This window comes from Chenopodium quinoa, unplaced genomic scaffold, assembly GCF_001683475.1.
Source record: "Chenopodium quinoa cultivar QQ74 unplaced genomic scaffold, ASM168347v1, whole genome shotgun sequence".
NCBI classification, from domain to species: domain Eukaryota; kingdom Viridiplantae; phylum Streptophyta; class Magnoliopsida; order Caryophyllales; family Amaranthaceae; genus Chenopodium; species Chenopodium quinoa.
The window spans coordinates 26,181-42,290 of record NW_018742864.1 but is presented as its reverse complement, the minus strand read 5'-3'; the positions used below and the strand labels follow the sequence as shown (position 1 = coordinate 42,290).

The following is a 16,110-nucleotide window of genomic DNA, read 5'->3' as shown; positions in this document are numbered from 1 at the left end:
CGCGCGGCAGCAGGTGCGGGCTGCAGCAGCCACGCGCGGTTGTGCCGTGGCAGCAGCTCGCGGCCGTGTGCCGTGGGCCGTGTGTTCGTGGTCTTGGCGTGTCTATATACTTGGTGCGGTGAGGTGGCTTGCCATAGTAGGCTTGAAGTTGCTTATTTTGCCGTTTTACTTATTTTAATTAACTTTGTTTATTTTAATTAAAATTTTGGGAGGTTAGGCTTCGGTTTTGAGCGGCATTGGCAAAATTTCATTTTGACAAGTTTGGGTGCTACCGACTTAATTAATTGGATTAATTAAGGAAATGCGGAATTTAGTGGGAGCTTCAATTATTAATGACGTAATTTATATAATCGGTTAAACAACTTTGACTAGTTTTAATTAGGCGTGTTAATCGGGTTAACCACCTAGATTAGTTACTAGTGCGCGCGTTGTTTAAATGCATTTTACTTTGTTTTAATTTGTAAATTGCATGGGCCATTCACAAATAGTGAATGGATGAATGGAATATATATATTCTCTCTCACAGGTTTTATGAAATGGCAACTAGTGGGACCCGACTAGGATAGAAAATACGGACTACGTGCCGTTATGTATTTTTGTAAATCTAAATACGGTCTACGCACCGTTAAGTATTTTTGTACTTTAATATTTAGATTATTCCTAGTTGTAGACACTAGTTTTTGCATAGTTTGGTTAAGTCTTGAAGACGGCGTATCTTGGAAGACAAAGCCTCGAATTGCAAATGAAGACCTTTTGAAGGTATGAAGATCTCAAGGGGTCATGCTAGTTGCTAATATGCATCTATAATTTCGATTTATATTTTATGCTTATATATATGTGTGAATTATTCGTTAGATGCATGTTTAGGTTTTCTTGATGTTGCGATGATTAGTTAAGTTCACTTAAATCAACCAACATAGAAATCCTAGGTCCCTAACAATATTGAGTCAAACTTGCCTTTCCAAACAACACTTATTAACCGAACGAGAGTGATGGTAGGCTACGCCAAAGCGAGGTGTCATCACTTCTCCAAGGGGCATAAGGCACACCGGGTGTGCACGTTGGTTTTGGTTTAACTCATCGGTATGGGTGAGGAGTCCTCACATACCGTGGCAAAAGAGATACATCGTCAAAGATGCATTAGATGCGACGATTATCTAACCAAGAGTGGCTTAGAGCCATTAGCAAGGCAATGCTTACCCAAGAAGATTGAGTGTTTAAGACAAGCAAAAGCATGCTTAACCAGTCTTTGTTTCTTCGGATCTTGGAATCGCCTTATTTTCACAAAAAATAGGACATTTTTTACGTGTGAGTAAGACGTTAAATAAGTATTGAAAATTTGCATGAATAAAATTCAATCTTATTTAAGTATTTTGAATGGTTTTTCATTAAAATTCTTTCAATTGTAGAATCATGTCTTCAACCCCAAACAATCAGTTTTCATTACGCTCAATTCTCGACAAAGAGAATTTGAGTGGTACCAATTTCCTTGATTGGCAAAGGAATTTGCGCATCGTTCTTATGCAAGAACAGAAAGAGTATGTCCTTGATGAGGAAATGTCTGACTCTCCAAATGAGGAGGTAACTCAAGCGGCCCTTAACCGATGGCAAGTAGCAGATCGGGATGTCAAGTGCGTAATGCTAGCCACTATGTCTCCTGAACTTCAGAAAACCTTCTTCGAGAAGGAATCGGCCTATGAGATCATTTCTGAGTTACAGAATATGTTTCAAGAGCAGGCTCGAACTGAAAGGTTTGAAACCCACAGGCAGATCCTTGAGACTAAGCTCAAGAAAGGAGAGCCAGTCAGCCCACATGTGCTCAAAATGATTGGATTATTTGAGAACATGGGAAGTCTTTATGCGGGGTATTCAACTGAAATGGCTATTGACATCATTCTTCATTCCCTTTACAAAGGCTATGACCAGTTCAAGATGAACTACAACATGCATAGCATGGAGAAAACCCTCACTGAGCTTCATGGGATGTTGAAGCAAGCTGAGCAGACACTCAAGGATGAGGGAAAGCATGATATTCTAATGATCAAGAAGGGTAAGCCGTTCAAAGGGGCAGGCAAAAGGAAGAAGGGCTTCAAGGGGAAAGGGAAGAAGAACTTTCTGCCTAAGCCGAAAGCTACCAAAGACAACAAGGAGAAAAAGGTAGAATCTTCTAAGTCTGATTCCGAATGCTTCAATTGCAAGAAGAAGGGACATTGGAAAAGAGACTGCCTCAAATTCAAGGAAGATAAGAAGAACGGAACCGTTGCTTCTACATCAGGTATTTACGTTATAGACTTTAACTTCACTAGCTCGGCTTCATGGGTATTAGATACCGGATGTGGCTCACACCTTTGTTCCAATTCACAGGGACTAAGGAACACTAGGAAGCTAGCAAAGGGAGAGATCGAGCTCTGGGTAGGAAATGGAGCAAGGATTGGTGCTATTTCCATAGGATCTCTTAGTTTGTCTTTGCCCACGGGGCTAGTTTTGGAACTTGACAATGTTTATTGTGTTCCCAACATTACCAAAAACTTCATTTCAATTTCGGCGTTGGACGCCAAAGGTTTTGAATTTCGAGTTAAAGACCAATCATGTTCATTTTGCCCACGGGGCTAGTTTTGGAACTTGACAATGTTTATTGTGTTTTATATGGTACGGCACATTCAGAAAATGGTCTTTATGTGTTATCACTAGAAAAGGAAATTTATAACGTTAATAATCCTACAAAGAAAGCTAAGACTACACAGTCTAGTCAAACTTACTTGTGGCATTGTCGCCTTGGCCACATTAACATCAAACGCATCAAGAAACTTCTACAAAAAGGCATTCTTGACTCATTTGATTTAGAATCCTTTGAGAATTGCGAAGGATGTTTATTAGGCAAGATGATAAAGCAACCATTTTCCAAGTTAGGAGAAAGGGCCAGTGACTTGTTGGGACTAATACACACCGATGTATGTGGACCAATGAGTACACCCGCAAGGAGTGGTTATCGGTATTTCATAACCTTCACGGACAACTTTAGTAGATATGGTTATGTCTATCTAATGTCGCACAAATCTGAATCGTTTGATAAATTCAAAGAATTTCAGAAAGAAGTTGAAACCAACTCGGAAAGAAAATCAAAGTGCTTTGATCGGATCGAGGTGGCGAATATTTGAGCCAAGAGTTCGATGACCATCTGAAAGAACATGGAATACTTTCAGAATTGACGCCTCCGGGAACTCCTCAATGGAATGGAGTATCTGAAAGGAGGAATCGAACCTTGTTAGACATGGTCCGATCTACTATGGGTCTTAGTGAACTTCCAATCTCTTTCTGGGGACATGCACTTTTAACTGCGGCACTCACTCTAAATCGTGCTCCGTCAAAAGCAGTGGAAAAGACTCCATATGAATTATGGACAAGCAAACCGCCAAGGTTGTCTTTTCTCAAGATTTGGGGATGCGAAGCATATGTCAAGAAACTCATTTCTGACAAACTTCATCCGAAATATGACAAGGTTTACTTTGTGGGATATCCAAAAGAAACCAAAGGGTATTACTTCTACAACAAATCCGAGAACAAAGTGTTTTTTGCTCGTGATGGTGTCTTCTTGGAGAAGGAGCATCTCTCCAAAATGACAAGTGGGAGGAAAATCGAACTCGACGAAGTTCGAGAGGACGAGCAAAAAGGACAAGTTGACAATAAAAGTGCTTACCAAGCAGTTGTTGACATTGGTCAAAGTCAAAATATGCAAAGTCAACCCGACAATGCAAATGCTCAATCCATTACCCTACGTAGGTCGACTCGGCCAAGATCTCAACCTGACAAATATCTCGGTGCTGTATTAACCGAAGATCTGGACATCCTAGTAGTGGATGGAGATGAGCCGGCAACCTACAAGCAAGCTATGACGAGCCCCGACTCTGCAAAATGGCAAGAGGCCATGAAATACGAAATGGACTCCATGTTTGAAAATCAAGTATGGGACTTGGTTGATTTACCCGCAGGTTATACACCTATCGGATGTAAATGGATTTTCAAGATAAAAACCGACAAAGATGAAAATGTATTCATTTACAAAGCAAGGCTGGTAGCAAAAGGTTACAGGCAAATCCACGGCGTTGATTATGATGAAACCTTTTCTCCAGTAGCTATGCTTAAGTCCGTTCGAATTCTTCTAGCGATTGCTGCATATTACAATTATGAAGTATGGCAGATGGACGTCAAAACCGCCTTCCTCAATGGGATTTTGGAAGAAATTGTGTATATGACACAGCCTGAAGGTTTTGTCGACCAGAATAATCCTAAGAAGGTATGCAAGCTTAAGAAGTCCATTAATGGATTAAAGCAAGCAAGCAGAAGTTGGAATCTGCGATTTGATGAAGCCATCAGTGAGTTTGGTTTTATCAAGAATCCAGATGAGTCTTGTGTCTTCAAGAAGGTCAGTGGGAGTGACATCGCCTTCCTAGTCTTATATGTCGATGACATTTTGCTCATTGGAAATAGCATTCCATTGCTAGAGTCTGTAAAGACTTAGCTCGGGAAATGTTTTTCAATGAAAGACTTGGGAGAGGCTCAGTACATATTAGGCATCAAGATCTATAGGGATAGATCAAAAAGGATGATTGGAATGAGTCAAAGTACTTACATCGATAAGGTACTGGCTCGATTCCAAATGGAAGGAGCCAAGAGAGGGCACCTACCCATGTCACATGGCATAACCTTAAGCAGAAAGCAGTGTCCAAAGACACCTGATGAGCGAGAAAGGATGAGTCGAATTCCATATGCTTCGCTTATTGGATCGATCATGTATGCCATGATATGTACTAGGCCTGATGTATCGTATGCCTTAAGTGCTACGAGCCGATACCAATCAGATCCAGGAGAGGCACATTGGACTGCGGCCAAGAATATTCTAGAGTACCTGAAAAGGAACAAAGATAAATTCCTGGTTTGTGGTGGTAAAGATGAATTGGTTGTTGAGGGATATACCGACGCAAGCTTCCAGACAGACAGAGACGACTTTAAGTCACAATCAGGATACATATTCTGTCTCAATGGAGGAGCGTTTAATTGGAAGAGTGTAAAGCAAAGCACAACCGCTGATTCTTCAACTGAAGCCGAGTACTTGGCAGCATCTGAGGCAGCCAAGGAGGCAGTTTGGATTCGCAAGTTCATTGATGAACTTGGTGTTGTACCCTCCATCAAGGGTCCAATAGACCTCTATTGTGACAACAATGGAGCTATTGCTCAGGCTAGAGAGCCACGAGAACATCAGAAGGTCAAACATGTCCAGAGGCGATTTCACATGATTCGAGAATGGAAGTCAGAAGGTGAAATCAGAATTTGCAAAGTTGGAACGGATGACAATGTAGTCGATCCACTTACTAAACCTTTGCCTCAAGTGAAGCACAACAAACACATTGAGGCAATGGGAATCAAACATGTCATGAACTGGCTTTGAATTCCATTTTATAGTGTTTTAATCAAATTTTGAACAATGTTGATGTAAAGCACTATGATGAACCATTCAGTTTTGGAGTAATTAAAATTTTCATGCATTTTAAATCACTCCGTCTCTATTTAATTGTGGTTTAGAATTAAATAATGAGTCCATTCGATTTTAATAAATATTCAAAATAGGGTATCAAGTCAATGGCTTGGATAAAGAAACACCTATTAAAGTGAACATTGAATATTTTAATCGAAAATTATCCCTAATCAAGGTCATATTTTGTGGACGATTGATGACCATCAGAGATTAGTGTGTAGTATGATTTATAGCACCGTTTCTTGTGCTATGAGGATATAAATCATTTGCACAGGTATTGGTTTAGAACCATACTGGATCGACCTATGAGGATACTTTAAGAGATTTAAAATCGTCATAAGTATTTTCTCATTATTACTATCGGAACTCTTTTCCTTTGACCATGAGTAGTGGGAGATCTCTTGTTTGAGTACTGATCCGCTTTGGTATCCGCCAAACGTTCGCCGTAACTGGGGATTATAAAGACAGATATTGGGCGGGTGAGTCCTCTTAGTAAGAGAAGCTACATTACAAAACTGGAAATGTCCCCCTACTAACAATAGGGAACATGTCTTGTTGTTTACAAGGCCTCTCGAAGAGCGAGACTGTGAAAAATGCATGGCCGTGCTCAGATGGATTTTAGAAATCATCTGCTTATTGACAGTCAAACTCGGATTTCGAGAAACACTTCTGGACGTAACAGAGATGACTAGTAATCTTACTCTGTAGTTCATGAAGACACATGAAGAGACATAGGATAAGGGCTATACACTAAATGCACACTTGTCCGGAAGGACAAGTGGGAGATTGAAAGGAATAGTGTCCTTCGAACAAGTGTATTATTCTGATAGCGGGTTCAGAATTATTTCAAAGCTAATATATTCAGTAAGGTCAAGTGATCGGAATGCCTGGGTGGAGGTCGCTTCCGATCAATAATATTAATATAATTAATATTACAGCTTAATCTTGACTGAACCCCTCGGGTCACACCCAAGCAAATATATGCGAACCAACTCGACGAATTAATTCGGAAGAAATTAATTCGTCGCCCGAGTGTTAAATAATTAGACGTCGGTATTTCGAGCTTAGAGCGTCGAAACCGATCGTCGGAAGTCGAGTCTAAATAATAAAAGACGAGACACGCAAAATAATAATAAATCAACAATATTCCCGAAAATACCCTAGCATCGGAGTGCCCCGAGCATCCGAATGCTAGGGGCAAGACGAGCCGGCGCACCGTGCTGCAGCCGCGGCTAGGCACAGCAGCAGCCGCGCCGCACCACGGCAGCAGCCGCAGCCGCACCATGCCACAGCAGCAGCTGGTGCGGGCTGGGCTCGGGCCAGGTGCGGGCTGGGTGCAGGCCAGATGCGGGCTGGTTACGGGCTGGCTACGGGCCGGGCTCGGGCCGGGCTCGGGCTTGGCTCGTGGCTTGGCTCGGGCCATAGGGCCGTGTATAAGGGGGAGGTTGGGAGCAAGTGGGTTGCCATGTGGCACAAGGTGAGGGAGAGAGTGGGGAGCAAGTTTGGTCCCCATCTCCAAGTGGTCCTCACCTACTCTCTCATGTATGCTTGACACTTGTTGATTTATTACTAGTTTGCTTAATAATTTTATTTTAGCTTTAAAATAAAATGAGAAAATCTCATTGTCCCACATTGATGGGAGAGATTTTCATACTCCATCATTCCCTATAAATACCCAACTTTGGGCATAGGAAATGATGCTTAAGTGGGAGTTAAAAAGAGCATTCCATAATATTGGAAAAACTCTTAAACTCATATAACACTCGGGTTTTGGTCGGACCTCGCTAACCCCCAGGTAGTAGACCTTAAAGTTGTGTTCGCCCTTTTGCGGGTGGATACCGTTGGAGGCGCGGCGCTTGACGTGCTCGTAGCTTTCAAGTAAGAGCCCCGGTTTTTGGGCGAAGCTCGCTTCGAGGGTAAGATTCGTTATCTTTTCTTAGTAATTATTTATTTATGCTTTATGATTTTAATTATTGCGAGTGGTTCCTTGGGTCGGGGTTTGTTTCCGCGGTGAGTTGGACTCACCAAACCCCAACATCTATATCATAACATCAATAAAAACCATTAAAATACTTACTTTGATGCCTCGTACCTCTTTGTAATAACAAAATACACACGTTAGTAACTTCAAGGAAAATAATAAACAACAATTAAATTAAATAATTAAAAGAGAGATTTGGGACCAAACCCTCAGAAATTAAACCTTTCACGTCTAGGGCGAAGGTAACTTCGAATATGGCTAGGTGTTTCTAGATCTAATGAATGCGAAATTTTTATATTTGAGAGAAGCTAGTTTAGAAAATAGAGAGAGAGAGAGAGAGAGAGAGTAATCAAGAGAATCTTGATGAGAGTTGGTGAATTAAAATGGAGTTTTTACGACGTTATTAATAAAGAAAATCAGCCAAAAAGATAAAATATCAAAACAGAGTTTTGGCGCACGTAAAACCTGATCAGCGCCAACGCTGGCTATTGGCGCCAGGCGCCAATGCTAGCGCCAAGCATAGCGCCAGGCGCTACAACTGGCGTTTGGCGCTGATCTGGAAATTCACGCGTTTTCTTAAAATCAGATAAAAATTGCCGTACAGGAGGATAAAATCGTATTTCCCTCAAAAATGCTCTTTGATTTTAATTAAAACTCTGAAAAGTCAACAAAAGTCAATTTATCAACGCTAATTGAATTAGGAATGAAATGAACCTTCTAGAAGAATTTAGAAGACTAAAACCATTCCTAATTGCATTAGGAATGATAAATCTATTAGGCCCTCCCCTAAATCATTGGACCGCATATAAGGCTCAAACCGGGCCCAATTTAGTAAATTGGCCATAACTTCCTCAATATTCATCGGAATTGGGCTTATAATATATCGTTGGAAAGCTCTTATCAAGCCTCATCCAACTACACTACTATTGGACCCATATCATGGACCAACCAAACTGGATTGGCTGTTTTCTTAAAATAAGTTTTCAAAAACAGAGAGAAGAGAAAAGAAATTAAAACTATCCGCAACATTAGACTTTCCACACTTTCACTTCATTCGATTATGATTCGACGCGAAAGGTACTCATCACTGGTTTGGTTTTGGGGAGACACAAATGGGTGTCTACATCAGCCTGCAAGGAAAAATCTTGAGAGTAAATATAGGCAGGAAAAGGTTGTCATACAGAAAGAAAAGGAGAGGAGATTCTTGTTGGAGCAACACAAAAAAAAAAATACATCCAGCAAAATAGAGGCAAATAGAATTTAGTTAAATTTTGAAAGTTAGATAATTATATTTTTACGATTATTCATATGTATATATATTTTCTTTTTGCAATCAGATATTAGGTTTCTTTTGTTTGATAATATTTAAGTATAATTACATATAAATTTTGTTTTTGTAAGCTGTTTTTACGATTATTTATATGTATATATTTTCTTTTTATAGTCAGATATTAAGTTTCTTTTGTTTGATAATTTCAGTCAAGATAAGATTGTTTATGTTAGAATGAAATTAGATTACTTTTACCAGGAATAAGAAAATAAAAGTTAGGAATTAGATTATTTTATTCTAGAAATAAGTCATTTTTTCCAGGAAATAAATTATATCAGTCAAGAATAAGGTTTTTTATTCAGAAATTAGATTACTTCTGTCAGGAATAAGAAAAAACATATCAAAACTTAATTTATATTAAAAAGTAAAAATATCATAATCAAAATATCAGAACATAGTATTTTTAATTTTACAATTATTTTGAATAAAAAAAATTATTTGATGAATGACCCTATATTAAATAAGTTGTGGATTTGGAGTTTTTGTACCAAACTCATTTGGATCTCTAGTTGTTGTTCTTCTTCTTTCAAAATGTCCTCTAATTCTTTTGTTCTCTTTGGCCTTCCTTTTGTTTTTGTTCGTTTTGGATCTTTTACTGTATTCCTTCTCTCTTCTTCTTCATCAAGTTCACGAATTTTTTCTTCATTTGTTTGAAACACTTTTCTTCCAGATTTGTACATTTGTTCCAAAACATCATCACAATATTTTTTATGTATCTTCGTTCCCTTGACATATTGTTACAAGGTTGTAGAAATTCTTTGTTATTAACTATCTCCTAGGAGTGTTTATTAAAGAATGATCGGTAGTTGGGAATAAGATAATATTTCTCAGGTATATATATATATATATATATATATATATATATATATATATATATATATATATATATATATATATATATATATAGACCAAGTTATAATGAGAACTAATTAAATAATAAGAACTGAGAACTGATGTGAATCGTCAGATCTAACTTAAATTCGCGCATGATGAGCGGTTGTGATTATTTCAAACAAATTAGATGAATTTCACCAAAAATCAACCGTGATTTTCTCTCTCTTCAACCTTACTGACACCATTTCCAATTCTATGTTCTCCTTAAGCATTTTCTCTCTCCTCACTCCATTTTCGCTAAAAATCGCCATTGATAACTACTCTTCTACTCAAAAACTGCCATAAATTCTCTTTCTCGTTTGTTATTTTCTGTTGGTGATGAAATTACTCATTGATTTTTGCTCGTTTTGAAATATATCACTCGATGAAAGGTCGAAAAACTAGGTATAATTTCAAATTTTTAATTTATGCCAAATTTATACTGTTGTGATAATCTTAGAGGGTTATAGAGTTTGAACTGTTTTTAAAATTTGATTTATCACAAAATTGTATTTGCCAACGTTTAATTTTATTTTTTCAGTTATACAATTTCGGACTTCATCCGATTTCTCAAGTGCAATTTCTTCGGCAACAATGAATCCATCATTAATCTGCAATATGAAGCTCAAAGCTAGGTATTATTAGCATTTTATAAGTTTGATATTAGTTTTTAGCTAAACAATTGAAGTAATTTACAGTTCCTTGCAAATTAATTTTGTATGATTATTCAATTATTTTCTCAACTGCTATTTGTCGCTCCCATTTTACCAGGTAACGCTCCCTATTTGACTTGAATGGACCACTATGCTCTTTATGCAATTTGTGTTATAAAAAGGACCTTGTTCCCCATTTGGACACAATACATGAAACAGTCCCCTCACTTCACGACATTGCTGTCCCGAGCCTCCCAAAATCGGTCCCCACGACCTTGCAACCAAATCGGTCCCCTCGACCACCTAAATTTTATATTTTAAAAAATCGTGAAATTTCGATGGGTCTTGGGTCATGGACGGCGAGTGGAACATACGTACACCGGAGAATGCGTCGGATCATTCTGTAAGTTTTTTTTTATTTTCGGCAATTAGGACATCCGCCTAAAATTTCCGGATGTACCATGGAACATCCGGAAATTTCAAGAGGAAGTTGGGATCCGCCTGAAAATTCCGGATGTTCCATGGTACATCCGGAAATTTTAGGCGGATGTACCAAGGGACATCCGGAAATTTTAGGCGGATGTCCCTGTTCATATTTAATTTTTTTAAAAATTTTATATTTAATATTTTTTATGTTAATTAAGTTTTTTTTTTATGTTTTTTTTTCGTGGTCTTGTGATTATTGTTGTGATTTAGTTGATAATTAATGTAATTTTTTTGTTATTATTATTATTATTATTTATTAATTAATGTTGTGGTCTTATAAATTGTTTTGTAGTTGTTGGTTTAATTTTTTATTATCATTAATATTGTTATTGTTTTGTATTTGTTGTTATTATTATTAGTATTGTTATTATTATTATTAGTATTGTTTTTATTATTATTATTGTTTTTATTATTATTATTTTGACATAAACCATGTTTTGTTTAATTTGTATAGGATATGGAATCTGAGGAAGGCGGTGACAGTGTGAATTATAGTGGGAATTTTGTCACCGATACATTTTTTCCTACATTTGACGATGCAGTTACATGGGCTGATGGTGTTTCCATAAAATTGAGATTTATATTGGTGAAATCGTCTTATAACAAAACCAGAGATGGTCGGTCGTATCGGTATTTGCGATGTGATCGGTCACGAAGGAGCAAGCTGAGAGATTTGGAGAACGCGATACGGAAGGACACCAAAACCAAAGCTAATGGTTGTCCATTCTACATCAAGATATATTATGATGTCAGCACCGAAAGTTGGAAAATCATTGAGAAAAATGATCACACCAGGACACATAACCACCCAATGATTGTGTACCCAGAGGGTCACCGTAAAGTGAGCGGATTGAGTCCGGGTGCAAAACGGGTTGTGCGGGACATGACAAAGTCCAAGGTTGCTCCCCGTAACATCATGTCCTCTATTGCCGAGCAATTTCCTGATGATCATCCAAACATCCGACACATTTACAATTGTCGAAATGACTTCTGGATGGAGATGTCCGAAGGAAGAGGAGTTGTTCAGCAATTTCTTCATCTGGCGAGAGAGAGTAAATACATTTACTGGGTCACGAACGATGATCACAACGTTTTGCAACATGCATTTATGGTGCACCCGATCATGGTCAACATACTCCGCACATACCCACATGTCATAGGTATGGATTCTACTTACAAGACCAATCGATATAACATGCCTTTCTTTGAGATAGTAGGCGTGACACCGACAAACCAGAATTTTCTAGTTGGATATGTTTTCATGCGCGACGAGTGCACGGCTAGCTATTGGTGGGTGTTGCAAAGATTAAGGGAGTTGATTGGGTTTGATAAAGAGCCATCTGTATTTATTTTAGACAGTGATCTTGGACTATGTGCGGCTTTGAGAGAAACAGCGCAAAACACTACGCTCCTGCTCCATCCAGATATACCGTGCCACGTGACCGCCAAAACTAGGGATAACTGACCCATCCTCAGGCCCACCCGGCATCGGTTCCTGCACTTACCTTGCCTCTGCAGAGCTGGAAGTAGGCTGACTCGATCCACTACCAACAAATCTCCCAAACTGACCCCTATATACCATATGGAAATCCTGAGGGTCCTATTCTTCATCCCGGTCACCAGCATGACTAGCCGAACATTCGTCTTCTTCGTCAGATATGGGTGCTCCACTTGCAAGGTACAAGGGCCGATTACTACCAGACTGTTGGTCTCCCGACCAACCACTAGTAGACCCGTATTGCTGCTGCTCGGGCTGAAGCGGTGTAGATCGAGATGTCTGTCTCCTAACAGACGCATTCAGACATCTTGATATTGCATGTCGAGCACCAGAACCCTCGATCTACATAAAATAAGAAAATAATCCGATTTTAGTAATAATAATAATAATAATAATAATAATAATAACAACAACAATAACAACAAATAAACTTAACAACAACAACAATAACCATAATAAAAATAACAACAACAACAACAACAACAACAAATATTAACAACAACAATAACCATAATAACAACAACAACAACAAATACAAATTAACAACAACAACAACAACAAATACAAATTAACAACAACAACAATAACCATAATAACAATAATAATAACACAAAACCATATTATTAATAATTAAAATCAACAAAACCATATTATTAACGGGCAAAAAAAGAACGAAAAAAAAAAATTGGAACTTCCGCCCAAAAATTCCGGAAGTTCCATGGAGGATCCGCCTGGAATTTCCGGATCCTCCATGGAACATCCGGAATTTTTGGGCGGAAGTTCCTGGATCCGTAATTAAAAAAAAAAATTACCTCGTCGGCGGCTGCCACTAGCGTCGCCGAAGCTCCTCCCTCCGAAATTCAGCCTAATCCGCCTCGAATCACCCATTTTTTTGTGTTTTTGATGATTGTTGTTTTTTTAAAAAATGAAGAAAAATTTTTGAAATTTTTTTTTTAAAATTTTTAGAGTGTTTTAGAGAGTTAGAGGGTAAGAAAGTTAGAGAGAGAAGTAAGAAAGTGATAAATGTTGGTTGGGAAGGAAAAAACCGTATTTATATATTAGGGGTAAAATTGGAATTTCAAAACAAAAAGGGAGCGTTACCCGGTAAAATGGGAGCGATGAATAACAACACCCATTATTTTTGTTACTGATTTTTGTGTAAATTAATGAATTATGAGGAGTTTTGTGAGATGTTTGTGTTTGAATTTGACATTTTCTTACTACTTTTTTTATTTGAATTTTGGATATTGATTTGTACAGTTTAAAGAGATGATTAATTAATTACTTATCTACTATAAATGGGCTTACGAAAGTAGATACAAAATAAATTAAAGTAAATAAAATATTTCTAAGAGTAAATAGAAATGTAATTTACCTTTTCTACTTCTAAAATCAAGAAATTACTATGAATTTTTATGATATAAAATTCAAAACCTTCTGTTATATCTTATAATCCTTGGACAGTGAGCTTGACTTTATAAGTAATAAAAGTAGATACAAAAAGTTAAAGTAAATCAAATACGAGCTTGAACTCCCATTCGACCTGATGCTGCTGCTCTCCAAGGGCCTCCCTTAGACTCCTTCATTAGCTTTTGTGTTTTCTATTTTCAGTGCTTTATTGCTTTCCTTATAGTCTAGTTGATTTGGTTGCTTTACATCTGGGGTGACTACATGATTGCTTATTTTATCCACTAGCACAATTTTGGGTCACTACTATATGAACTACTCTATGTGTTTTTTAACCCTATAATGTTATATGGTCGGTTTCTTTGTTAAAAAAAAATGAGTTTGAGTTTGAAGCTCTACAATCAATGATGCCTTTGTACACTCTATATCACCCTATTAATAATGATCCAATTGTTCTTAGATATATAAAGGAGGTGTTGCACTTCTGCAAGAAGACCATTTTGCCTTAATAATACTTTATTTTCTATAATGATAAGGTTGGGTTTTGTTTGATTTTTGCTGCATTAATAATTTGATAATGATGCAAGCAAGATTTTTCATTTGCTGATTGTTCCTATAAGTTTTAATTGCAAATTGATTTTGATGGCAAATGATGCATCTTTTTTTTTCCTTTCTTTCTTTCTTTCTTGTGGTATTCTTGTTTTTCTTCTACTTTATTAACATTTTCATACAATAAAAGCTCTACTTTATCAACATTGTTCTCATCCGATTAAAACTCTACTTTATCAGCGTTGTTCTCATATGAGGAGAATCACATGATTCACATCAGTTTTTTTTATTAATCATAGGAAAAGTACATCGGTTCTCTCTAGAAGTAAGTAAAAAAGAATATAAAGTAAATAAGAAAAGACTTTAAAGTAAACATATTAGCTCAAGTGGTAGAGCACTATTCATATGCATAGAGGTGTTGGTTCGATTCCTACATAGGTTATCTCTAAAAGTAAATATAAATCAATTTGAAGTAAATCAAAATAACTAAAAAGTAACTCATATTAGCTCTAAGGTGTATGAATAAATATTTGGATTTTAGTGATTAGTGACTATGACAACTTTGTTATAGCATTCATAACTTTTATATCCTTACATGATTAGTCAAGTTATTAGATAGAAGTATATTGAGCTCTAACGTTAAAGTCTTCATATTAAAAGTAAATAAAATAATACCAAAAGTAAATAAAAAATTTCCAATAGTTAGATTATCGATTATGCTTTAGATTGTTACTAGGTGTACTAAAACCTATTAGCTCAAGTGATAAAGCACTATGTAAATGCGTAGGGGATGTAGGTTCAATTCTTACATAGGTTATCTCTAAAACTAAATGAAAAACGTTCAAAGGAAATTAAACAACATTGAAGTAAATGAAAAACACTCAAAAGTAAATAAAAAACACTAAAAAGTAAATAAATCAAAAATAGATAAGGTGAACTGGAATTGCAGGAACTAGTTTCATCTAAAAAATCTGCCCATGCTTATAAATTAGATGAGGTTAATAGCAACATTGAGACAGAAAAGAAGAAAGCTACTAGAGATAGAAATTGTGGTGATCTTGAGATTTCTATTAAGGTAGAACATTAAATATCACTACTAGAAAAATAATTTTTGGCAACAAAAAAAAAACGTCGCCTAAAACTCTTTTTTCGTCGCCCAAACACATGTGCAACGAATTTCAAGTCGTCGTGAGCTCGTCACACTAGGGTCGACGCCCATGCATTTTTGGGCGACGAATTGTTCTTTTATTGCACAAACAGATATTGGGCGACGGGCTAGGTTGTTGCCCTTACTACATATTTGGGCCACGAAACATCATTACGTTGCCTATGCTGATGAACTTTGGGCAACGACTTCTATTTGTCGTCGCCTAAAGGGGATGTCACAGATTCATGCGTAATGGTAAGGACAACTATAATGTCGTCGCCGAAAAGCATTTTGGGCAACGAAATGTTTATTTGTTGCCCCATGCTTGAATGCAACGGCAATTTCATTATACAATGTGCAATGCATTTTGTTCTCACCTTTCTCAAACCTGTTTTTCTTACTCAAACATTTACATTTCGTAGTTGTTCAAAGATATGACATAAAAAAATATATTCAATATAATAGTAACAAGGTTTTTTTAGAAAATAACACCATAAATTTTTCGAAAAATGGATTATAACACCACAAAATCTCAAATTTTTGTTATAACACCACATAAAAATACAAAAATTTGATTTCACCACCACTTAACGGATTCTTGGATGGAATCCGTTAATGGGGCTCACTTTGGACACGTGTCAATGCTTTATTGG

At 37.1% G+C, this 16,110-nt stretch overlaps 1 protein-coding gene across 1 annotated transcript; it reads left to right on the top strand.

Annotated features, from left to right (window-relative positions):
* The first annotated feature begins 9,844 nt into the window (after positions 1-9,844).
* Positions 9,845-12,734, top strand: LOC110726155 (protein FAR1-RELATED SEQUENCE 5-like). The gene is made up of 4 exons (XM_021905619.1): positions 9,845-10,122; positions 10,259-10,352; positions 10,489-10,773; positions 11,311-12,734. The coding sequence occupies exons 3-4, from the start codon at positions 10,723-10,725 to the stop codon at positions 12,319-12,321; spliced, it is 1,062 nt and encodes a 353-aa protein (XP_021761311.1). The 5' UTR covers positions 9,845-10,122; positions 10,259-10,352; positions 10,489-10,722; the 3' UTR covers positions 12,322-12,734.
* Positions 12,735-16,110: the final 3,376 nt, after the last annotated feature.